This window comes from Rhipicephalus microplus, chromosome 9 (genome assembly GCF_043290135.1).
Source record: "Rhipicephalus microplus isolate Deutch F79 chromosome 9, USDA_Rmic, whole genome shotgun sequence".
In the NCBI taxonomy this organism is placed as follows: Eukaryota; Metazoa; Arthropoda; class Arachnida; order Ixodida; family Ixodidae; genus Rhipicephalus; species Rhipicephalus microplus.
The window spans coordinates 57,988,125-58,014,831 of NC_134708.1; the positions used below are offsets into that span (position 1 = coordinate 57,988,125).

The 26,707-nt window shown below is 47.7% G+C and overlaps 1 protein-coding gene across 2 annotated transcripts in view; it reads right to left on the reverse strand.

Annotated features, from left to right (window-relative positions):
- The window catches only part of LOC119163309 (uncharacterized), a 135,037-nt gene that overhangs the window by 43,502 nt on the left and 64,828 nt on the right, over positions 1–26,707 (reverse strand). For both annotated transcript variants that reach the window (XM_075873698.1, XM_037415273.2), the window contains 2 exons: positions 20,657–20,760; positions 11,805–11,983 (listed from right to left, as the gene is read on the reverse strand). In XM_075873698.1, coding sequence (XP_075729813.1) covers positions 11,805–11,983; positions 20,657–20,760 — 283 coding nt within the window. The remainder of the gene's footprint in view (positions 1–11,804; positions 11,984–20,656; positions 20,761–26,707) is intronic.

Sequence of the window (26,707 nt, forward strand, 5' to 3'; positions counted from 1 at the left end):
CGAAGCGATAGTCCAGAGAGCGGCGGGGTCACTTGGCGTAGAGAGTGGCAGAGCTGGGCGGCTATAACAGAAACGGCAGCACCTGTGTCGACGAGGGCAAAGGTAGATACACCATCGACAGATATGACGACGACGTTAGCAGGTGAAGTGCGAGGACTTGAGCATTTCGACTACAGCGCAGTTCTTGCCTCTGGAACTACGGCGTTCAGTTTTCCCGGTTGGAAGAAGCTGGTCGGGGACGCATTGGGGACAGTGATCGCCTGCGAGGAGATGGAGAGCGGGGAGAGTGAGTCTGAGATGGGGGCTGGGGTGACCGAGACTCGAGAAGGTTAGTGTATCCATACTGCGGTGAGGGATAGGGAGCAGGTAGGTGCATGGGCTGTGGGTCATACGGTAACGGCCGAGTAGCGTCGTGGAGTGGTTGGAAGCGACAGCGACAAATCGTGTCACGTGTCCTGGAGTACCGCAGGCGTTCCAGATTGGTCAATTGTCAGGAGTGCGTCAGGAATGGCTGACTCACGGTGCAGCCCAAGGTGTCGAAAAAGGGGCGGAGTGGGGAGCAACTGAAGACATGGGTGGCAAATGTTGCTAGCGGGGTCTGCTGCGTACTCCCTGGGCATACGTAAGAGGCGCGGCCACAGGCTGGATAGCCGACGCATGAGCAACAGGCATGGCCACAGGCTGCTGGTGGGCAGCGACGGGAACAGCCTGAGCTACCTCTTCCGCAATAAGGTCGCGGAGTGGTGAGGGCAGACGAGATGATGGCGGCTGCTGCGTGAAGGGAATCAACGACAGTTGCCGAGCAACTTCTTCGCGCATAAAGTCTTTATTCTCTTGCAGGGTTGGTGAGTGATCGGGAACGGAAGTAAGACTGGAGAGCGAGTCGGCGTGTGAGAAAAATGGCCGAGTCAGGGCGCGCTGCTTCCTGAACTCGTCGAAACTTTGACACTAAGTGACAAGTTCCACAACGGTGGCAGGATTACGGGCCAGGAGCATCTGAAATGCGCCATCATTTATCCCTTTGAGGATGTGCGGAATCTTCTCCGACTCGGGCATGGTGGCGTTCACACGGTTGCAAAGAGCAATAATGTCTTCGATGTAGCTGGAGACCGATTCCGTTGGCTTCTGTGCGCGAGTCCGCAAGCGTTGTTCGGCTCTCGACTTGCGGACAGCGGGTCGGCCAAAAACGTCAGCAAACGACGTTTTGAAGATGAACCACGTCGTAATGTCATTTTTGTGGTTGTTATACCACATTTCGGCCACGTCAGCGAGGTAAAAGATGACGTTAGTCAACTTATCCGCGTCATCCCACTTGTTGTTCGCGCTCACCAGTTCGTAGTTAGTGAACTAGTCTTCCACGTCGGTCTCATCAGCTCCGCTAAAGACCTTCGGCTCTCACAAGTGAAGAACGCCGGGGTTGCTGGAGGATGGAGTGGAAGAGTCAGGTTGCGCGTTTTTGGTGGCAATGATGGGAGGTAGAGTTCGGTTGCGCAACTCCAGGTTTAGGCGACGGCGAATGGCAGCTTCCAGGTTCAAGCGACGGGGTAAGTCAGCACCCTCCACCAATTGAAAAGGGGTTTATTGGCGTGTGTTGCGGCGGTGGCCCTAAGATGAAAACACGATCGGGACAGAGAAAAGGTCAAGCAGATGCCGGCGACGATCAGCACGAGGCGAGCGAGAGAAGCCCAGGACCCAGTACCCAAGCGGTGACGATGTTGCTTGCCAACGATGCGTTTTCATCTTCACAATATATATATATATATATATATATATATATTGTAACGGGGTTTATTTGCAGCGCAGAACGCAGAAAGCGAAGCAGTCAGCAGCGTCCGGCCAAGCACAGCAAGCACGAGCGTATGCTGATGGCGATGCCCCTGATGCGCCGAGAAATGCCGCTGAAGCTCCTCTTCTTCACTACAATCGCCCTCCGCACAAAAAGACGCCATCCTGGCGGATTAGGGAGAACAAACGACTAATGGGTCGTAATATGGCTTGAGACGAGAGACGTGGACAGTGTCGCGGCCGCGGTAGCGTAAGTCTGTGGATGGGATGATGGGCTCCACGATATAATTGACGAGTGACGTTTGCTCTACAACGCGGTATGGCCCGATGTATTTGGGAAGAAGTTTTGCGGAGCGGCCAGGCGCGGTAGCAGGTGCCCGAAGCCATACCAATGAACCAGGTGGAAAGTTTGGAGCCGAACGGTCCCCAGTCTGGCGGGATTGCTGCTGCCACTGGTCCTCGGTAGAAAAAGAGCGGGCAAGCTGGCGGCATTCTTCAGCATGTCGGGCAGCTTCGGACAGAGTTGTACTTTCGAACTCATAAGGTTTATATGGAAGAATAGTGTCTACTGTATTTGAAGGTTCTCGTCCATGCAAAAGAAAGTATGGCGAAAACCCAGTAGTAGCTTGTACGGCAGTATTATACGCGTAGGTGACGAACGGGAGAACTTGTTCCCAATTTGAATGATCAGAGGCGACGTACATCGACAGCATACTGCCAAGAGTACGGTTGAAGCGCTCCGTCATGCCATTCGTCTGAGGGTGGTACGCTGTACTTGTGCGGTGCACGATTCGGCATACGTTGAGTAATGCCTTTAAGGCGTCAGAAAGGAAGGCACGGCCTCTGTCACTTAAGAGCTCGCGAGGGGCACCATGACGCAGAACGAAATGTTGCAACAGAAACGTTCCAACGTCACGGGCTGTGGCAGTCGGCAGCGCGGCTGTTTCGGCATAGCGTGTCAGATGGTCTATCGCAACAATAATCTAGCGATTACCAGCTATAGTTGATGGTAGTGGTCCGTAAATGTCAATGCCGACGCGATCAAAAGGTCGACTAGGACAAGGAAGAGGTTGTGACGGGTAGACTTGCCCGGGAGGTAACTTTTGTCGTTGGCACTGAGCACACGAGCGAATGAATTTCCGCACGTAGTTATACATGCCACGCCAATAAAATCTGAGTCGAAGCCTAGCGTATGTCTTGAAGAGGCCTGCGTGGGCGCACTGTGGGTCCGCGTGAAAAGCTTCGCAGATAGCAGCTCGAAGATGGCGGCGTATCACAAGGAGACACTTGCGACCGTCAGAAAGGTAGTTGCGTCGATAAAGAAGATCATCCCTTAGGCAAAAGTTGCTAGCCTGGCGGCGGAGAGCGCGAGACGGCGAAGGAGTGAGAGGATCAGAAATAATGCTTATGAGGCCACTGATCCAGGGATCCTTTCGTTGTTCCACCGTCATGTTGCGCAAGGCAGATGACGCAAGTGCAGGCTCGAGGGAAGAGAGGCAAACACCTTCATCCGATATGGGTGAGCGAGAAAGGGCGTCGGCGTCCGTGTGCTTACGACCAGATCTGTAAATAACGCGGATGTCGTATTCCTGAAGTTTGAGCGCCCAGCGAGCAAGTCGTCCGGAAGGGTCTTTAAGTGTGGATAGCCAACAAAGGGCGTGGTGGTCAGTGACGACGTCGAATGCGTGACCATACAGGTAGGGGCGAAACTTTCCAAGGGCCCAAATAATAGCTAAACACTCTTTCTCGGTCACGGAGTAGTTAGCCTCGGCTTTCGTTAAAGTTCGGCTTGCGTAGGCGACGACATATTCATCAAACCCTGCCTTTCGTTGCGCGAGCACAGCGCCAAGTCCAACACCGCTGGCATCAGTATGAACCTCCGTGGGAGCGGCAGGATCGTAGTGGTGGAGGATGGGTGGTGAAGTCAGCAGGTGGCGTAATTTGGTGAATGCATCGTCGCATGCTGGTGACCAGGTGGAAAGGTCCTTGTCGCCGCTAAGAAGGTTCGTAAGGGGCGCACATACAGAAGCAAAATTTCTAATAAAGCGTCGGAAGTATGACGACAAGCCGACAAAACTTCTAAGTTCCTTCAAGTTCTTTGACTTCGGAAAATCGGCGACTGCTCGAAGCTTGGCGGGGTCAGGAAGTATGCCGTCCCACGATACGACGTGGCCAAGAATGGTGCGCTGCCGGGCACCAAAACGACACTTCTTGAGGTTGAGTTGAAGGCCGGCGTTGGTGAGACGTGTGAGGACGTGCTCGAGACGATTTAAATGGGTGTCGAAATCGGTGGAAAAGACAACTACGTCATCGAGGTAGCATAAACATGTGTTCCACTTGAGGCCTCGTAAAATAGTGTCCATCATTCTTTCAAAAGTGGCTGGAGCGTTACAAATGCCGAAAGGCATAACGGTAAACTCGTATAACCCATCAGGTGTGACAAATGCTGTTTTCGGTCGGTCAGATGCTTCCATAGGAACTTGCCAGTATCCAGACCATAAATCCAGCGAAGAGAAGTATTCTGCTCCCTGCAAACAGTCAAGGGCGTCGTCTATTCGCGGTAACGGCTAAACGTCCTTGCGTGTGATCTTGTTTAAACGTCGATAGTCCACACAGAACCGAGTGGAGCCGTCCTTCTTCTTAACAAGAACGACCGGTGACGCCCAGGGACTGTTAGAAGGCTGTACAATACCCCGCTGGAGCATGTCAGCAACCTGGTCGTCAATAACACGGCTCTCCGACGCTGAGACTCGGTAGGGGCGCTGCCGTAGAGGCGTATGGCTTCCTGTGTCAATCTTGTGAGATATGTTCGATGTGCGACTGAGGCCAGAAGCGTGGCTTTCAAAAGAAGTACGAAACTTTTGCAGGAGGTTCACTAACTGGCTTCGTTCTGAAGAAGACGTTGCGACATCGATGGAGCGGTGGAAAGCGTCAAGGAGTGACTGGTCAACAACAGAGTCAGAAATGAGTGCGCTGAGGTCCGTAGAAAGTAAACTAGATGGAGCGTCAAAATGCGACGGGCGTCAATCGGATGCACGTGACCGAGACATTCACCATAGAATAAAGGTAAAGGCCCTTCTAGCGTATTGTACACGAGCGTCTTCGTGACGTCATGGTGGAGAGTAAGGAGAGCAATGGGCAGTGGAGAACATTTGCGTTGAATGAACAGGGCAGAGGGCGTAAATAAAACATCACCGTCGGAAATAGCGTCACACGACACAGTCACCAGCAGAGAAGAGCGCGGTGGTACGGTGGTGTCGTCGGAAACAAACAGTTTATAACACGGCAGGGAGGCTTCGACAGCGTCTACATCAGGAAGTGCAGATAGCTCAAGTTCAGCGCGACAGCAGTCAATGACGGCATTATTATTCGCAAGGAAGTCCCAGCCGAGTATCATGTCATGGGAACACGAGGGCAGCACTACGAATTCGACGATATACACAATGCCTTCGATGACGACTCGTGTGGTACAGGCTGCGAGAGGTGTTACACTTTGTGCGTTAGCCGTTCTAAGAGAGAGGCCGGACAATGGCGTCAGAACTTTGCGGAGTTCGCGGCACAGGTTGATGGAAACGACGGATAGAGCGGCTCCGGTGTCTACAAGCGCCATGACGACGATACCATCGACTGACACTTCAATGACGTTAGCTGGACAGGAGCGAAGACTTGTGCATGGCAACGGGGACGCATTTTGTGCCTCGGGAACTGTGGCCGTTAGTTTTCCTGGTCGGTGGGTCCGGAACGGCGACGCATAGGGGAAAGCGAACGTCGACGTGGAGATGGGGAGCGGCGGGTCGGGCCGTGTGGACGATCAGAAGGAAAGGAAGAGGAAGGAGGGCTTGAAGGCGTAGAAGAAAACTGAGGGTCGAAAGAGGGCATTCGTCGAATGTTCTGAGCAGTCTGGCGACGACGACAATAACGTGCCACGTGGCCAACACCACCACAAGCAAAACATATGGGACGGTTGTCGTAGGTCCGCCATTGGTCGGAGTAGACTCCGACTTGCGGCTGGGGGGCAGAAAACTGCGGCCGAGGTGGTATCGGCATAAGCGGCGGTGAATAGGTCGGCAGCGAAAAGGGCGGCGGCGAATACGTAGGCGCTGGCTGGAACGCAGGCTGTCGAGGTCGAGCAACAGCCTCGGCGTACGTGAGAGGTGCGGCGACTGGGGGCGGTTCACGGGCGGGAGGAAGAACTTGTGCGACCTGGTCTTGAATGAAGTCGCGGAGTGTAGATGTCAATCTGCGTGGTTGATCGGGTACGCAGGACATCAAAGAGAGCTGACGAGCGACCTCAGCGTGGATGAACTCTTGGATCTTGGAGAGCAGAGGGGCATGGTCTTCTCCTATGCCAAGGGTGGAAAGGCTGGACGAAGAGTCGTCGAGCACCGAGGGACGTCGGGTGGAAAGACGTTGCCTGCGCAACTCGTCAAAACTCTGGCATAACTCGGTCAGTTCTAGGACAGTGCGAGGACTCTTAGAAAGCAACATTTGGAAAGCGTCGTCCTCAATGCCCTTCATGATATGCTTGATCTTAAGCTCTTCGGACATCGACTCGTTGACTCGCTTGCAAAGGTCCAGAACGTCCTCAATATAGCTTGTGAAATTCTCACCAAGCTGCTGGGACCGAGTATGTAAGCGTTGTTCGGCACGGCGTTTGCGTACCTCAGGCCGTCCGAAAACTTGTGTGAGGCTCGTTTTGAAGACCGACTATGTAGGGAGTTCCGCTTCGTGGTTTATAAACCACAGCTTGGCCACGTCCGACAGGTAGAAGGAGACGTAGGCCAACTTGGCGGCGTCATCCCATTTGTTGTGAGTACTCACTCGCTCATACATTGAAATCCAGTCGTCAACATCCTTGTCTTCTGTGCCTGAGAAAACAGGGGGATCTCGCAGACGCAGAGAACAGGCGCAGAGAACAGTAGGCGGTGCCGGTGGAGGAGTTGGAGTGGCGCTTGCGTCGGTAGGCATAATGGATGGTAAAATGCGATTCCGAAGCTCCAGGGTGATCGAAACCCAGCAGAATCCACCACTTGTAACGGGGTTTATTTGCAGCGCAGAACGCAGAAAGCAAAGCAGTCAGCAGCGTCTGGCCAAGCACAGCAAGCACGAGCTTATGCTGATGGCGATGCCCCTGATGCGCCGAGAAATGCCGCTGAAGCTCCTCTTCTTCACTACAATATATATATATATATACATATATATATATATATATATATATATATATATATATATATATATATATATATATATATATATATATATATATATGCGCACTTTTCTGTGTGCATGCTTTCTTACCCGTTGGTTGTTGTCACAAAACGAGCGCTGAAAAAGGGCGCGCCGCCAAATTCTCGCCACAAAGCGCCGGAGTGACACGGCGAGGTCAACGATAAAAAAAAAAGAAAACAAGCATCCAAAGACATCCAGGGCGCGCGTCCCTCTCCCCTCTCGGAAGCATAGGTTCGCCGACGAACCTCCTCGCATCGGCAGCCGAGCAAGCCCTAGAAAGTTCTCGATGGTAAGGGGCGTGGTGATGCAGGGTTGCGTCATCTTTCGCGGACGGCCCTCGTACCGTCTCGTCCTTTTCCCCAGCCTTCGCTGCGCATCGCGCCGACAAAATGATGAGAATTTTCTGGAATCTCGCGCGGAAGGTATTTAACCGAGCAGCAGAGATGGGAGATCAGGGGAAGAAGGAAGTTAGCGCCAGTGTGCGTGGTGTTATACCGCCGCGTCTGTCGGTGAAGGTTTTGTCCGTAGTGACAAAGCAGGAGAACAAGAAAGTATGCGCCAGAGTGCGTAGGGTGTTCCGCTTTGTGGGCGAAGCCTTTTGTCTTCCGTGACAAAGGAGGAGAAGAATATGATTTCCACTTGAGGGGTGAAGACTCGAGCTACAGGCAAGAGTGTGTGTATACCGCTATCGAGCGAAGACGCGTGGCAACAGCTGCGTGTGTGAAGACGACGTGTTTCCGGCGAAGAAGTTTGAAGCTTGGAGAGCGGCCAAGTGAAGACGCGAGGTTTCCTGGAAGAGCAACTTCGGGGGCAGCGGAACGACAACAACGCTGGAGTTTGAGTGAGTGATTCTCGGAAGAGTATCATCCAGAATTTTGTTCCAAGAACTTTGGACTGAATAAGTTTTCTAACTCTTTAGTCTTTAAGTGTCTTGGTTGTTCGATGCATGCGACTGCATTGTAGTGCGTGTTGTTGTCTGTGTCCGTTGTTTCGAGTGTGGCTGATTGTACTGTGTAGCACATTGTTTGATTGGTGACATATTGTATTCAACTATTGTCGAGTGTGCACACTTGTGTATCGTTTTGATCTGCCATAACTGAGAACATAATTTTGTTTTGTTTATCAACTCTCGGCTCTGACTTGTTCTTTGGGCCACAGCCAGCGTCCGCTGGCGCGCCAAATAGGACCACTTCTAAATTGTCCACGCTTTCGTGGTGCACAATGAACTCTCCAACCGCCCCTCCCCGGGGATGCGTTCTACCGGTGAAGGGGATAACCGGGAAATTCTTACAACATATAACGAGCTCACTAAACATTTCTACCTGTCTAGAAGGATTTTCCCTCCACCTCACAGAAATCTAACCCGGCCCCAAGCACTTACATTAAGGCTTTTGCAAACGCGGATGTACCCTACTTTGAAAATGTTACACATCATGTACCCTGACCTATATCCAAGTAATCTTTGTCCACATTGTGGGGAAATAGCTTCATTAGAACACATGCTCTGGCAGTGCACCAAATTCGCTCATATATCGAACATCACCTCTGCCAGATGGGAGGCGGCAATCCGCAGCTCATCCTTGGCAGATCAGCTCTGGGCTGTCCACCAAGCCCGCGAGGTGGCTGAGGAGCTTGGCATCTCAGTCCCCACGTGGGAGCTGCCCGCAACACAGTGATCTGTGTTTTGGAGGACCAAATAAAAGTTTATCCAATCCAATCCAATCGTGGTGCGGTTCGGGGGGCTGATACTTCGGCCCTTGGAATTAGCCCGGCGATCGCCTCCCGAATTAACGGGACATGTGACAGTTGTATATAAAACGTTCGTGACATCACTATGCATTTATGTAAATAGCTTACGCCATATAATATATATATATTGTATATACGTCGTGAAGTAAATTATGTATAATAATATAAGTTAGTGTGTGTACGTCTTGGGCCATAGTAACACACGTTACGGACTTATTACGGAACTGGACATTTTTGTTTCAACATTTCATGTACTTTGTGCTCACTCGGTTGGGTGTATTGCTGTCCTTATTATTCGAACGCTGCTTCCTATAATTTGTTCTGTACCACGATGGAATAAAATTTTTCTAAACATGATAAAGGCTGTAAATTAACTGTATACACCTGCTCGCCTGGTTCAACGGGACAGCTCCCATAGTAGAGTACTTTGCACTCTAAATCACCAAACATTTCTTCTAAACCACGAGCGTGTCTTACTTGGCAGAGGACCGGTTTCCAAAGCGCACTTTCTCCTTCGGTTTTTTGTCGACAGGGCCTCATCCAGGGTGAGGCTCACGGGACGGCTTTGTGCTCTCCAATAGTAGAGTACCTAGTGCTCGAATTCGTTTCCCACTTTTTCTAAACATACGAACTTCCAGTGCAGCTGCAGAAGTCCGTAAACATAGCCTGCGAGATAAGCGGATAGTTGGTACGGCGCTTTGCTCTCCGGTAGCTGAGCGGCATATATATCTATATCATTAAACACCTTTTCTAAACACAAATGTTCAGCTAAGCGATTGCCTCTTGGAGATAGTCCGTGCTAGGGCTCAGAAATGATGCTCACTATTAAAGTGATAGCCGTCAATTCCTCACGCTCACGTCCATCCGTCCGTGCCCTGGCGTGGTGCCAGGCCTGTTGTGGTCTCTCCCCCTTCTCTCAGCAATCACGACGCACGTGGCCGCCGGAGCTCTCGTGCTTTCCTATCGAAACGTGGCTGTGTCAAGCGTGCTTGCTCAAGCAGGAAAGGAGACGCGCGCATCGCGTTCCATTCTGACCGACCACGTGGCGTTAAAGTGCTCCGACCACGTGGCGTTAAATTACGTGGCGTTAAAGTGCTCTACTCGCCACTGCAGAAAACGCTTCGTGAGCTGGAAAAACTGGTCGAAAAAACAAAGATGGCTGCGCCTAACAGGGTCAACGCGACAATGTCGCATGGCGCTGGGCTGAAATTTCTTGATTGGGGCGTCGGATCGCGTTGCTTCGTCGAAGGCGAAATGGTGCTGGCCGCAGACCACATCATTCTTATTGACATAAAAGATTTCACCTGCGGCTATACAGCGGAAATAGTTACGCTGTACGTAACTATTTACATCGAGCCTCTCCGACAACCCCATCAGGTTTACATCAAGTTGAAGGACCTGTCTATAGCGAGTGCGAGGTTGAAGTAGGCAACTGCTCATGCGTAACGTGCCTCTCTGAGCGGTGTTAGCACTTTTACGCTGCGTTGCTACACTGTTACAGGCAAGGCCTTAACAGTTTGCCAGGTAACTATACGCTGCGACGAATGCTGTCGATTGCATGTATCCGATTGAGTTCTGTCGTCCCGTCAAAAGCTGAACACGCATACTGTTCGCTTCATTAAAGAACAGAGCTGCGCCTGGGCATGTAGCGTGAGATACGGCAAATAGTAGTTTGGATTGTAATCGTAGTTTCTATTTTTTTTCTTTTTCTTTGCGATGCATGTTAAATTTCTAATGAATAAAGTCGGGTGCTTCCGAACAGTCGCTTGTTCTACTTGGCAGTAGTTTATATTCAAAACAGATATATGCATGCACACTACGCACGCAACGAATGCACGGACATGAGATACATGGACGCGAACATTCACACACGCGCGTGTTCGTGTATGTACAAACATTCGGACTCAAAACTGCTCGGGTGGAATGATTACAGCAGCTTAATGGATATAGTTTGCAACAATCTGCGAGGCGGCTTTCCTGTAAGGTTTGTTTTTCAACCAAAAACTCTCGTTCACAAAATGCTTTTCTCGCTCATTGTGCAGCGAACGAAGGCACGTGAGCACGCGAGTAGAACGAAATGAGCGAGAAAAGCAGTCTGTGAACAAGTTTTTAGTTGGAAAACAAGGCTTACAGGAAAGCCGACTTGCAGATTATTGCAAACTGTTCATTTGAGACTGGGTACGTAGCACTGAGACTTGCATAGAAAACAAGCATGCCCGAAAATTACTCACACGTAACGCAACAAACTTCCTAAAGCGCTTGCTTATATTAGCAAATTTATCCCTGCATAGGGAAACCCGATTAATGCTTTACTCACCAAGGAGAATGAAGTCGCTTGTCCGTCTCTCGGGTTTTTTTTTTTTTTTTCGTGCTAAAAGCTATACCGTAAGAATGAACCAACTCACCCAACAAGTCACTCTGCTGAAGGAAAATGAACTCGTCGTGACTGAGTTGATTAGAACAATGATAGAGTTTCCTACGTTTACTAGAGAAAACTATGGCGCTGCAGTCGCTGAGCCACAACGGGAATGATGAGCAGAACACGGATTTGCCTGATGGCGATGCTTGCGGCTTCAAACGTCCTTTTAGCTTTGCTTCTTGTTGTGCTTCGGTGTTTGTGTCAGACAAAAAAAAAAGAACACATTGTTGTGAGTTACGGGACGCAATTCGAATTAGCGAACCTAAATAGGTTAAGGTGGTAAGTAGAACTGCTGAACGTTTGCCGAACTTCGTATTGTGACAAAGTGCAAGTAGGCCACACGGAGCCAAACGGAGCCAAAGAACAAAGTTTATACGAATCCATGTACTACGCGTTATCCCTATACACTCGCTGAAGCGCTATGCCTTGCTGCTTCCTTAGACACTATAGCGCCAAATTTTTATGTGGTGTACCATTAGAAAACTAGGTACGACAAGAGCCGCTTCGCTGGCCGGAGGCCTGTTACAACCACGTGATCAACACGACCGTGCCCGCACGTCGCTGCAAGAAATGGTGGATAACTTCGAAAGATGACTGGGCTGTACGCAGCCGGCCCACTCACCCTTGGCGGCCTGATGGAGAGGTCGAGTATCCTGAGCGCGATGGTCTGTCCCGGAGACGCCTCCAGGAGCCAGGAGCAGTTGGACAGCGCAGGGTAGAAGTGCGGGAAGCCCGGAGACGACAGGTAGCCCTCGGTCGGGGAACGAACGTGCGCACCGCACTTTTGCATCAGCGAGCGCTCTGCGAAGACACGAGTTTTGAAAGGGACATCAACCAAATAGCGGTTTTCAGCGAGTAATATAGGGTCTGTTGTGCATGTACATACATGAAAAGGAAGTATTTCATTTCAAAGTGAGCATACATTTAGCCGGCTATAGGCCGCACCCACTACCAGAGAGCATTACTTTGCCATGGCGTGTGTGACGTCATGCGCGAATAGCGAATAATATAGGGCCTGTTGTGCATGTACGTACATGAAAAGGAAGTATTACATTTCAAAGTGAGCCGTACATGTAGCCGGCTATAGATCCCACCCACCATCAGAGAGCATTACTTTGCCATGACGTGTGTGACGTCATGCGCGAATAGCGAATAATATAGGGCCTGTTGTGCATGTACGTACATGAAAAGGAAGTATTTCATTTCAAAGTGAGCCGTACATGTAGCCGGCTATAGATCCCACCCACCACCAGAGACCACGACTTCGCAATGGCGTTTGTGACCTTATGCGCATCATGGGGTGGATCCGTCGTTTCAGCCACTTTATCGGAAATCAAAATTATCAAGCATCGCTCGAAGAACACGCCGCTCGGCCTTCACTTAGTGTGTCTAGATTGATATGCGGGTTTAGAAGCGTGGCGGTTCGGGCTATAGCTGGTATGACACGATGATTGTTATAGCACGAGAACAGAACTACGACAAAGGGACAAGAAGAAGACGAGCTCTCGTCTTCTCGTATAGTGGGGGGCTGCAGAAATTCAGACCACCTGGGGTTCTATAAAGTGCACCCAAATGTGAGAACACGGGCTTGTAGCATTTTCGCCTCTATCGGAAATGCAGCCGCAATAAAGAAAGCAAGAACATGAACAAACACGCTCATAGTACCAGGAAAAACTGCAGTTTGCTGTAAAGATTTAAATGGAAAGAAGGTGTTTTTTTTTGTCTTCATTATTCCACAAAGTTTTTTTACGAGTGCAAAGTTATAAAAAGAAATCACAGCGTATCGCGTAATTTCATTTCCGGGTATCCTTATACACGCCATAAGCTCTGTGCATTTACTCACAGCTGGCGGCACAGCTGCGCAGCGAGCGTTGATACGAGAAGGCAAATTGAAAGGGGGTGGGCAGATTGCGTGCGTCAGGTACACGTCGTGGCAGGTAAGCGTCTGCTGACCCTCACTCACGATGCGCTCGAGGATTTACACGAATATACGGCGAGTCTGCGACAGCCCGGCAGACTTGTCCAAACTCACGAATACGAGCGCGAGGTTTTGGTCACACTAGATTCTTTACAATTCTTCGACGCCCAAGTTCGGTAGCATGCTGTACGTTCTGCAACCCTTGGCGTAAGACTGTGGACTCACTGGTAACAGGGCAGCTCAAGAAGTTTGTAAAGCTTGGTGGCTCAAGAAGTTTACCTACTGTGATCACATTTCTTGCCATACATAACGGGCAACAGCGACAGTCGATGGGGAAAACACACACACACACACGCACACACACACACACACACACGCACACACACACACACACACACACACACACACACACACACATACATACATACATACATACATACATACATACATACATACATACATACATACATACATACATACATACATACATACATACATACATACATACATACATACATACATACATACATACATACATACATACATACATACATACATACATACATACATACATACATACATACATACATACATACATACATACATACATACATACATACATACACACATGTGACGCTATAATGAATGGGAGACGTGGCCTGGCTCATACGCCATGTTTATTCGCAAGCACTTCTTCTTCATCGGCTTCTACCATGCCTTCATACGTCACATGATTTCCCCTCCCCCCCCCCCCGAAAGAATGCGCGAGTTACAATCAACAAACCAACAAAAAGTATAAAGTGAAGAATGTCGAAATGCGCGGTAGTTCGATTTCAGGAGGGAGTTTCTTAACCCGCACAAAAGCTTCACAGTGTAGGGCAGCAGTCCGGTCATATCTAGGGTAGCTCTGGTGGACGAGGCTGGCTGTTGTGCCCTGGATAGCATAACCCTGCCCTGCACATCTCCACTGATGATGACACGACTTGAGGTCTTGTGAAGAACGAACAAGGCTTGAAATCTGTGTAGCATTGGATTGACGGATGTCTTTGGCATCGGATCCGGCGCCGTTGTGGCAATAGATGCTTTGCTTCTAGTCGGCGCGCGTGAGAACCGAGGATGATGGGACGATGTCTTTCTTTCTCCGTTGTATACGTAGTAGCTTCATGTCTCTTTCGTAACTTTCTGTGGCGTTCTCTCAGTTTGTTGGATCGCAGACATGGCTTTGAGAATTGGTGCAGAAAATTTTGTCGACGTTGCTTTCTGTGATGATGGCTTAGGCATCGACTTTGTCTTTGCTTCTTTAATTGATGTTGTCTCTGATGACCTTTCAGCCACAAGTGCACTCGTGAGGAGGTTTCACTTGATCGTCATTCTTGCTCGAGTAGCAGTTGCAGTTCTTGGAGTTCGTGGAGTTGCCTTTTTTGAAATTGCTCGTCTTGTTGCGAAAGTTCGCCAGATGGTCCTCTTTCAGGAACATGAGTCTGCTTTTCTTTAGATGGTGATGTGATCAGTATATTGTGGGTAGTCGACACTGTACTGCTAGGCTTGTCTTGCGATGAAAGCAGCGTGACAGGCTGATGAGAAAGCTCCCAAGATGGTTGTGAGTCATCCTTGATTGTAAATGCTTCTGTCAGTTGACAATGCACCGGCGTTGGTGGATTCGAAATTCCTGCAGTGCTTTGACTCCCATGTGTGTTATCACTCGACGATGAGAGCACAACAGACATGGCATCAGGTGGTTCTGATGGCGTATGTTTTTCTTTTTGCAGCGTAGTTAGGCTGACAATGTCTGTCGAACGACCCTGGTCCGGAACGTCAGGGTAGGGGCTGGTATTGTGAGGATTCACCAGCTCTTCACGCGTAAATTCCGTCGCACGCTCGAAACCATCTGGGCCTTGTGTGTACATACATACATACATACATACATACATACATACATACATACATACATACATACATACATACATACATACATACATACATACATACATACATACATACATACATACATACATACATACATACATACATACATACATACATACATACATACATACATACATACATACATACATACATACATACATACATACATACATACATACATACATACATACATACATACATACATACATACATACATACATACATACATCGGACATAATAATGTAATACTAGAGCGTACCCTGCTTGCTTCAGAATTCAATAAAGTGAGTACGTTCTCTACTACGTTAAAATTCTGTATGCGTACTAAATTGACAGCTGCTATAAAGATTGCTAGTGATGTACATGCCGCTAGACAAATCTGAATGTGCAGCGCGCCTCCCGCTAATCCGGTTGATCGAACAGCTAAGAACACTCCGGAGCGAAGAAGCTCCAACCTAATCCGGTTTCCAGATTGCTCACGGTTGGTATGAAGGATTAACGTGCGCGACGGCAAGAATGCCTGTGCCGTTGCGAAAGGGACGTGCAATCTTGATAGATCTACCGTTCCACGGCTGTTCTTCGCATTGCAATGAAGCGTGATGAAGAGAGAGAGAAAGAAAGAAAGAAAGAAAGAAAGAAAGAAGGAAAAAAGAAAGAAAAAAAGAAAGGAAGAAAGAAAGAAAGAAAGAAAGAAAGGAAGAAAGAAAGAAGGAAAGAAAGAAGGAAAGAAAGAAAGAAAGAAAGAAAGAAAGAAAGAAAGAAAGAAAGAAAGAAAGAAAGAAAGAAAGAAAGAAAGAAAGAAAGAAAGAAAGAAAGAAAGAAAGGAAATTTGACAGATTCCTTGTCACCTTAGGAATCGGGGCTAAGAGAAGCGTGCGGTTGCAAGGTGAATATGTTTTAATATTTAGGGGAGAAGCTCCTTATAGCATCACGTGGTCAGTCTTCGGTTGTCGTCACTCAACCCAGCGTACCACACCAGTAGCGTCTCCCTTATCATTCAATAAATGGCGCTGTCCCATAGAGATGCACACAAAGTGCAGTTGGGTGACGATATGCTACATCGCACCGTACGCATTCTATGTCTTCATCGCCATTTCTCGTCTAGTTAGGAGTCCTAGATGGCGCTGTCGCACAGAGATATGCAATATGTCTTTTTGAGTGAATGTACACTAGATGGCGTTGGAAGTGCAGCTGCTCTCCGATTGGCTGTTTCACGGGCTGCACGGGGCTGTGCGAGGTGCGAGCGCCATAAAAGGCCGCTCGCTTCCGTTGTCTGTCATTCTCCTGGATCGTCGCCGTACGTGGAGGAGTACGCTTGCCGGATCGTGTTTGGTGGGACGCATAGATGGACGCACGAACGGAAGCACAGACGGACGCTTCGCCCCACTTATCATCAATCACTCCGTGGTTATGCCATGATTTGTTATTGAACGAAACATTAGGAAGAGGTGCTATATATACGTACAAATTCACGCACACACGTGCGTTAAACAGCCGCATATGTTTTATATTAGCAGTTGTTCGTAGTTGCCTAACGGTGCCAACAGCAACACAGATATTAGCAACGCCAGAAGCAGTAAGCTGATATAAAGCGCTGGTGAAGCGCTAGATGGCGCCTAACTACCATTGACGTTAACCCAACATGACGGCTGTATCACAGGAATACATATGTCATGTTTATGAAAATTTGATAGCCAGTACTGCAGCCAGAATTTACGTTTCACTGTGATTGTGGTCTATTTTCAATGTATTTCCGAGACCTGGTGCGAGTCTGTGGTTGAATACTTGACCGCCACGTACACTCCTAGGGTTCGATTCCTGCTGGGACACTGGCGTTTATTCTTTGCATTTGTGCGGTCACCGCTGCCTGGCAGCTTTTTCGTAACGCACAAGCGTTAAAGTTACTCATGTGTGTTCTCGCCGTTCCTGTGTAGATATGAAATGCCTATCACTTGTGGCACATACCCGCATACTTGCAGACGCGCCCCCGGGTATGTGCCACTGTTCTTCGGAAAGTGTTTGACGACTTACGCGTTGAGATTGTTACATTATTCTTGTCATGACGAGCGCATCATGTTCGGCAAACCATCTTACATTCCCGTAATAATTTTGGTGTTAAAGGGGTGATCATGAGAGCACCCAGACGTAGGTAGGTAGGTAGGTAGGTAGGTAGGTAGGTAGGTAGGTAGGTAGGTAGGTAGGTAGGTAGGTAGGTAGGTAGGTAGGTAGGTAGGTAGGTAGGTAGGTAGATAGGTAGATAGATAGATAGATAGATAGATAGATAGATAGATAGATAGATAGATAGATAGATAGATAGATAGATAGATAGATAGATAGATAGATAGATAGATAGATAGATAGATAGATAGATAGATAGATAGATAGATAGATATAGACAGACAGACAGACAGACAGACAGACAGACAGACAGACAGACAGATAGAAAGATAGATAGATAGATAGATAGATAGATAGATAGATAGATAGATAGATAGATAGATAGATAGATAGATAGATAGATAGATAGATAGATAGATAGATAGATAGATAGATAGATTCAAAAGTGCCTCCGATACGCAAAGAAATGCTTCGTGTTTAAAACTACAGCATGATGCGTATTTTGCAATGGACAAATGCCGAAAGGCTACTTACGATTACAAGCGTGACGCAACCCTCGAGCAGCATACGGCGCAAAAGTACCGTGCAGCGACATTCACGCTTTTACAGCATTCCTCCACTGGCTTCAACACATGCTGTGGAATGTTTTCGCTATAGCTTGAACAACCCTGCATGAACGGCAACTCAACGTAACGTATACGCTCCACCGCAAAACTTGAAGGCAAAGGTTTCGCAGCAGTGTGATCGACAATAAATGTCAGGTGGGCTTGAATTTACAGCTTTTCTTTTATGTGAGCAGAAGACCTGCCATGCCCCGCCGCGGTGGTCTAGAGGCTAAGGTACTCGGCTGCTGACCCGCAGGTCGTGGGTTCGATTCCCGGCTGCGGCTGCATTTCCGATGGAGGCGGAAATGTTGTAGGCCCGTGTGCTCAGATTTAGGCGCACGTTAAAGAACCCCAGGGGGTCGAAATTTCCGGAGCCCTCCACTACGGCGTCTCTCATAATCATATGGTGCTTTTGGGACGTTAAACCCCACAAATCAATCAATCAGAAGACCTGCCACGAATTTGTGTACTTTCCTCATGGGGCGGTGTCGGTGCATTTAACCACGGCAGCATTACCTGCCGAGGCTGCACTCAACTTGCGGGCGTCGCAGATTTCGCAAGCGCGCGGTGGTCCATATACCTGCGCGCGTGGAAGCAACGACTATCTTAATCCAAGGTCGCATAAGCGTATTTATAACGACTCCGCAGCGCGTTGTATGTGTTCGCCATGTGTGCACACAGAATTTGGCTGGATACGGGCCTTGGATATATGATAGCACGCTATAGGCTATGGCTGATTAGCGGTGTTCGCTGATCCGTTCCACGCAGGCGAGACCGCTCGACGTCCACGATGTTCGTTCCGGGCTTATCGTGTTCTCTAATGAACGAGGCCGAAATCTGTGGCGCTGAAGAGGCTCGCGTTATCCCTAGAGCAAACTCCGCTCTACAAAACATTCCTGTCCCTTCGTCATGCAGTCTTGACTTTCTTAATTTCCTTTATTAATTTGGGAGACATGAGCATCCGTTAGAGTACATGAAATTGATGAGCCGTGAATTCTCAGATACGAAGCCGAGATAACAACTCGTGTGCCATCGAGGTAGACGTTCGCTACTGAAAGAATTTTCTTTCGTAGAGGAGTATATGGTTGCAGTTAAACTGCTCGGAGGATAAAACTGTATACCGATACGACGCCCATGACAAACATAATGTTCGAGACGGCTTCAAGAAACGTAAACTCAGCGTTCGAGTCCGCCACGGTGGATCAGTGGCTAAGGCACTCGGCTGTTGTCCTGCAGGTCGCGGGATCGAATCCCGGCTGCGGCGGTTGCAATATTTGATGGAGGCGAAAACGCTTAAGGCCCATGTGCTTAGGTGTTTGTGCACGTCAAATAACACGAGACGGTTAAAATTTCCGGAGCCTCCTACTACGAAGCCTCTCATGGTCATATGATGGTTTGGGTACGTTAAACCTCAACGATTATTATCATCACATTTACAGGTCAAATGACGTTATGAAACCAATTTGAAACGACTTTCTCTTGAAATCAAAATGTCCTCGATTCGTGATCTGTGAAGGAAAGTAGACAATAACCGACATTTCTTGAGTTTGATCATAACATCCGAATAAAAACGCCAGTGCTGCGCGGAAGACGCAGCACAGTCACAGCGAAAGCTAGAAGAGTATTCAGAAGAGAGAAGAGCATTAATAATAATCCTTAGGTAGTAGATCAGCATTTTCTATGCTATTTTTGGTCATTCTTCTCTGAAGCATTGTATCCGCTAAACACTTGCAAAGAATTTTGTGCCAATCGTTCATGCTGTGGCTGACGATGATGAGGAATTATGCCTGAAGCGGGTATGCGCGACAGTTAGTAGCTGGACAAAAACAAGCTTTTGTAATGGGTTGGAGCGTTGGACGACCCACTCGTATACGCTATTCGATCTGTGGGACGACTGCTTGTGCTTTAGCTGTTTTAAAACGATTTATAAGTCGTACTAATGCGATTCCTATCGCGGCATCAAGCCTGGCTAAGGCAAGTTTGCGAACAAGTCCCAAGCACCAGTGTAGCTCACATAACTGGGCTAGCACGCAGCTGACCCGGTTTTGAGCTGCATTGTATCTTTGGTAGTAGGTTTTTTTTTATTTCACGATAGCGGTTACGGACACCAGCGGCGGCGGACAACTACGGCTCCGTGCGTGATCCGAGTTTTGGTCTCATAACAGCTTTCGCTGCAAAAGCCATGGCTCAGCTATGTCAATAAGCCACTCAGCCTAGGTATGCGGAAAGCGAGAAAGTAATTATGTGCAAAACCCAAGACATCTATAAACTACGCAGACGCGCTGCAAAACTGAAATGCTAACTTTCTCAAGATAGAAGGCCGCCAACGGATGGAAAACATCTCGCTTTCTATTGTATTGCATTGAAATAGATTAGTCTGACTGGACAGAAATACTTCTATGACTGGAAACCTGAGATAAAGTTGCAATAATAGGAGATGTTGTAACAGATTCGTTACTATAATAACGGCAGCTTCATAAAAAAATTCGAAAAATGAACAAAAAAACATGACAAGCAGGGACAACAAAATGACGAAGATTATCAGATTACGATCGTTTTAATGACGATTTGTAGAAGGCTCTTTGGCATGTGTCATGGTGGTATGCTATCATCATCTCTAGGTGTTTATAGCATATGCCAAGCACTACTTAGCATGTACAGTACCCTCCACTGTTAAAGGGAACACTACAATGAGCACCATTCATATTGATTGATTGATATGTGGGGTTTAACGTCCCCACTATAACGCACGGCACTATAGTCTGTCAAAAAGAGCCAGAACCGTCAATCACTGGTAATTTGTTGTAAATATAAGGCACTATGCCTTTGCAAGAGAGTGAGATGCAAACACGCTGCACACGAACGTGTTCCATTTAACAGTGGACTCTACTGTACAGGCGCACCTACCATTCAGGCATCGATATCGCACCAGTAGCGAGCCCTCGCCTCTGCAACGCCGCTCGGCCTGGTCCCGGCTCAGGCTGAACAGGCAGTGCACCTCGCCTGAACACCTGCACGAAGAGGTATACCGTACATTATAAACACTTAGGCAACAGCTGCTTACTAAAGAACGGTTATTAATACAAATGGCGAAGCAGCAATAGCATCAGGCAACAGCTGTTGCAAACAGACTACGGGCATACTGTAGCAGTAAAATTAGCAGCAGTAGTTTACACAGCCAGTGAAACCAACATACTGTTAAACTCGTGAAAGTACAGGGTGCGATAGTTATTGTGCTCAATTGAAGGTTATGATTGTGACCCAAATTGAAAGGTGTTAAACTAGACAAAAAGAACCCCGTCTGTTGGCGGGATCCACACCCACAAATTTTAAATTACGCATCCCATGCTGCCCCCATGCGTGCCTTACCCCCGTATTCACAAACGATTCTCGACTCGAATTTCACCTTTCACTTGACAGAGTTGAGCACTGCGCCGCTGCTCGGCTGAAATTGACGTGGCGCTGCTCGAGAATCGCGCCACATTATCGCTGATATGCAGTGACTTGCCGTGCCTAGAGAGGGTGCTTCCACTGGCTTTCTCAAGTGAAGGTGAAGCGTTGAGTGAAGGGACACTTGGAATACGGGGTAATTAGTTTAACGTTCCTTTCACTTCATTGACTGTGTCGAACAAAAGCGAACCCTTCAAAAACTCACCATTTATTAATAATAATGTCTGGGTTTTCACGTCCTAAAAGCACCACATGATTATGAGAGACGCCGTAGTAAAGGTCTCCGGAATTTTTCACCACCTGGTGTTCTTTGACCTGCACTGGCATCGGACAGCACTCGAGGCTCGATTATTTCAGCTCCACCAAATTGCCACGGCCAGGATCGAACGTGTAGCTTTCGGGTCAACAGCGGAGCACCACAGCCACTAATCCAGCATGGCGGACTACTTTCCCATCATTAGCACAGTAGTAGTTGTAATTTTAGTAACACAAGAACTCCGGGCATCACTTTGACTTGGGAATAATAAAATATATTATCCTTAAATTCGTCACGTCATCTTCGAAATTGTGGTGGGAAACTTTGAATTGAAACTGTATACATTCGTTTTCTCGTCGTTTACTCGTTTCGTATAATCAATACCAAAGTAAACTTTTGGTATTGATTATAAGGACAGTAGAGCTTTCACGGTATAATTGATCAGTCTCAGTTAATTTACTGTTTTACATAAATGTCTTTTTCAACGAAAGATAAATAGAATATACAAACTACTTTACCAACCACTTCACACTAAGAAACGGATAGCTGTTTTTCCGAAAAGACACCTGGTATGTGCGAAAAAGCGTAAGAATAAAACCGATCACAACGCTACTTTAATATTTTACAACTTTCTGTGACATAACCGGTTTTGATGGCGTTTACTAGCTCCTATAGATGTAGAAAGATTTAGAATAACGTTTGGAGGTGTTGCGGACGTCACCGGTTTTGATGACGTCAACTAGCTCCTATATATATGTAGGGAGTTTTAAAATAACGTTTGCAGGTGTTGCGGGCGTTGCTTTAGTTTCGGGCGCCATATGAGCTTTACGATAGCGTTCTATCTATCTAGGGAAAAGTCTAGGGACTTTCGCCCCGACCGCAAACCCAAATGCACGGAAGCTACAGACAGCACTTCGCGGGCCTCGCGGGCCGCAATCGCCGTACGCTATTCCGGATTTCCTGCGGGCGTGCCACGAACGCGAACGGCGGTTCGCGTTACGACGCATGCGCAGTGGCAGCGAACGCACCGCAAGGGCTCACGGTGCGCTGTTCTAAAACTCCCTTGTATCTTGATCTGTCTTTATAACGAAGTACACTGTCCTCCGAGGAGACCATTGGCTTAATATATCAAGCTTGAGAAAGTTTATTTGAACTACTGTGCCCGAAATAGAAATTACAAAAATGAAAGAAAAAACATTTTTACATCTTTGACGTTACGCTGAAGTTCACGTGAAAAAATTAGGGCAAATTTTTTTTTTCAAATAAAACTTGACCTTTACTTTCTCGTCTATTAGTAAATTCATGATGAAAAAACTGTAATGAAGGCTACGTTTTCGTAGCATGATAAATTCGTTTAAACCGATTCCTTTAATAATTGCTCGGGTTTAATCTTTCTAAAGCACGACATGGTTATGAAAAATGCCGTAGTGGAGAGATCCGAAAAATTCGACCACCTGGGAATCATTAAGGTGCACCTAAATGTAAGCACAAGGGCCTAAAGCATTTTCGCCTCCATCGAAATTCCAACCGCCGCGTCCGGGATTAGATCCCGCGACATTCCGGTCATCAGTCGAGTATAACTCCCGTGGCGGGTAAATTGATTCGGCATTTACCTTTAGCATTCTTTTGAGACCTGTACAAGATTATGTTCGCCATATTCTTTTGGAGTGCGTTAAATACGCGAATGAAAGAGAAAAATTAAAGAACAAATTAGCAAGTTCGGACAGACGGCCCCTCACAATAAAAAAACTACTTGGACCATGGCCTGAGATGCATCTCCAGAAAAAGGCAATAATCTTCCTGACAAGACTTTTTAGTGGAGACCGGACTGGACAAGCGCCTATGACAGACAGCCAGAGATGGGTATATATAAAATGTGGTCATGTATATACTGACATTAGATTAGTAAGGTGTGCGTGTAAATAGTTTATGACTGTGTGAACTGCGTGAAGAAAACTGTGTATTGGCATGTTATTTGAACTGCTTTCAGTGTGCTATTATGTGTTTTTCTCTTTTTCGTATTGTTAATTTTTGGGTACCGTTCTGTATTATTTTATTTTTCGCTGCAGAACTTTGTGATATGGAGTAGCCGAGGCAATAGGCACCTCAACCTCTCCACAGCAAAACAGTTAAAACAGAACAGAACAGAACAGATTATGAGCTGAATAATACCTTGTACGAGTCACCAAGGGCACTGCTTCCACCGCAAGACCGGGCGCATTTTCCCTTCCTCGTGGGTACGCGCAAGACTTCACATGCAACATCAACAACAGCGGCAACGGATCGTCTCATCGACAAGTGTATCTAACCCGTCTGGAGAGGGTTGCGCACGGTTTCGGGGGAGGGCTATGCGACGGGAACTGTTCCGCGTACTGGGACGGCCGTTGTGAGAGCCGTTCCCGTCGCAGGTGGTGATTCATAAACAACGGTGATTTAAGAGTTCGTTCCACCCGGCAGCGGCACTTTAAGGAGAAATGCCGTGACCGCCACACCCCCTTCGGCGCGCGCACATCGCCGGCTATAGTCCTGCTTACTATACGGCGATAGCTGTTCAGGGGATGAGTTGGAGGTTGCGGACGTTTCGATTACACGCCCGCTATGCGCGGCATGCGCCCGACGTTCAGTTCTTGGTCTTCTTCTTGGCTCGGCTTACGCGAACCATCATCAGCCGCGGTAATGGGCGATGCCGTGAAATCGCGCCATCTAGATCGGCGTGAATGATAAGGATGGAGTGAGCGCTAGCCGAAGATGGATGACAAACGTTGACTGTGGGGCAATCAATGCGCACAAAACAGAGCGTTGCGATAGTTGCTTTATGAGTTGGTTTTACGTGTTATATAAAAGAGACATGTGGGTGGTTACACTCTAAAAAATGATTGCTTTTTGATCGGCAATGCGCACAGGTATGACCACGGGCACTAGACCAAGATCGGTGGGCGTTGATTTTATTGATATGTGGGGGTTTAACGTCCCAAAACCACCATTTGATTATGAAAGACGCCGTAGTGGAGGGCACAGGAAATTTCGACCACCTATGGTTGTTTAACGTGCACCCAAATCTGACCCCACGGGCCTACAGAATTTTCACCCCCATCGAAAAATGCAGCCGCCGCAGTCGCGATTCGATCCAGCGAGGTGGGCATTGAGGAAGCAGGATGAAGGAAGGAGGAAGGACAGGGAGGTTAGCCTCAGACCGGTTGACACAAACACACACTCGCACACACACACACACACACACACTCTCTCTCTCTCTCTCCCTTTCCCAGTGAACACGAGCTACGGCTTCGCGTACCACTGCCACATCGCCGTCTTCATTTTCTTCTCCTGAAGTCGGGTGCTTTCCGGTCTCGTTCACCGCCCAAAAGAGGGCGCTACAACGGCATCGTGCGTCAATACGTCACGCCAGTATTCCTGACAACATGATGATGATGACGTTATCACGTCCAGTCAGGTTTTTATCGTTTGTTCCTTACGCCGCGAGAGGTCATCGCCGGCGGTCAAACTTCCCGTTTAATGAGGCATCTAAGGCTCTCGACCTAATTATTTGAAGCTCAACCCACAGAACAGGGGTGCGCTTGTTTATCACCCATTGAAGAGAGTCGCATAAGCTTGGTTTTCTTTCTAACCATATGAGTGACATTTTCTGTGCTAGTACAAGATTAAAGCATTTCAAAAACTAAACGTTCGTCGTTCCTATACCTAAATTGTGACATTCGGCCAAGTTTTATGCCGGAATGTCTCATATAATTCGCCAGGGCATTCAAGTTTTCGTCTTCAAACCGGTGACACAAACATCTCTGTTTATAACAACAGATACCATGCTAAGCGTTCCACACTTCGTCCAATTTAAAAATCGTCAAGTGTTGTCTCTTTACGCTCTCCCATAGTAGAGTACCGAGTAATCTAAATCGTTACCCACTTTTTCTAAACACACAAGTTCTTTTCGCTGTATATAACAGCTTGGATTGTACATACGCATTGATCACCATTGTTCAATTTTTCTGTGTGCACATAAGCTATGTAAGATATATCCGGAAATAAAATTCTCGTAAATCAGTTTCAGCGCCTGACAAGGCCTGACAGACTCCCTGCAGAGTTTTATGTACAGTTCTGGACTATCATTGGTTCAATTATCTCATGCGTTATTCGAAAGTGTTTCCAAGATATTGCCCTTCCAACCTCTTTCCACAGAGGCCGTAGAACAATAGATCCAAAAAAAAAAAAACAAACCAATGTCCACGCGACCAGAAGATTGACGCCCTATTACCTTGCTTAATGTAGATTACAAGCTCTTGGCCAACATTCTGGTGCGTCGAATCAGATCGTCTCTTGCAACATTAATCGCTCCCCACCAAGTATGTTCTATTCCGGGCCGAGAAATACACACCCGTACGTGTTTGACGCGAGACATCATTCAGTACACCACTAGCCAATTTGCATGAGGATTGGTTGTTTCCTTAGATCAGGAGAAGGCTTGTGATTTCATAGAACTAGGCTACTTACTAAATCTTTTACATGCATTCGGATTCCCGGATAAGTTCATTGACCTCATCACGTGATGTACACTAATTCAGAAAGTACCCTTTACATAGATTCCCGTGAGAGTCACCCATTTAAGGTCACGCGTGGGGTCCGTCAAGGGTGTCCCCTCTCCCCAGTGTTATTTATCCTTGTATTAGAACCCTTATTAAGGGCCGTGGAACGTCACCCGCCGATTCGAAGCTTACCCCTATGTGGTAGCACTCAAGTAAAGGTCACTGCATATGCAGATGACATTACTACTCTACATGTACATAAAGAATAGTCGCTGCAGCATGCTCTTAATACATTCCATGGTTTAGGCATTATCTCTGGCGCAAGGTTAAACTTTTTCTAAAAGCCAGTATTTTTTGTGGGCAACCCCAGCAGTCGTATCAGCATCACGTCGCCTTTACAGTGTTCTCCTAACATTGCAATACTGGGAATTACTTTCACTGGATTTGGTGTACAGGAGAGCATCTGGTCATCCGTTGTTAAAACTCTTCAAAGATATACAAAAGCAGTCAGGCACTTCAAATTCCCCCTCCAGGAACGCCGATACTTATCTCAAACGGTGTACCTCGGAAAATTTTGGTACCTTTGCCATTCTATTATGCCACCACTCCACGTCTGCAGAAAAGTGCAAAGCTGCATCAGTTCATTTTTTTTTTGTCTGGTGGCACAGAATTGTTATCTCGTCCGGCGTTAGCTCAACCACGAGATCAAGGCGGTTT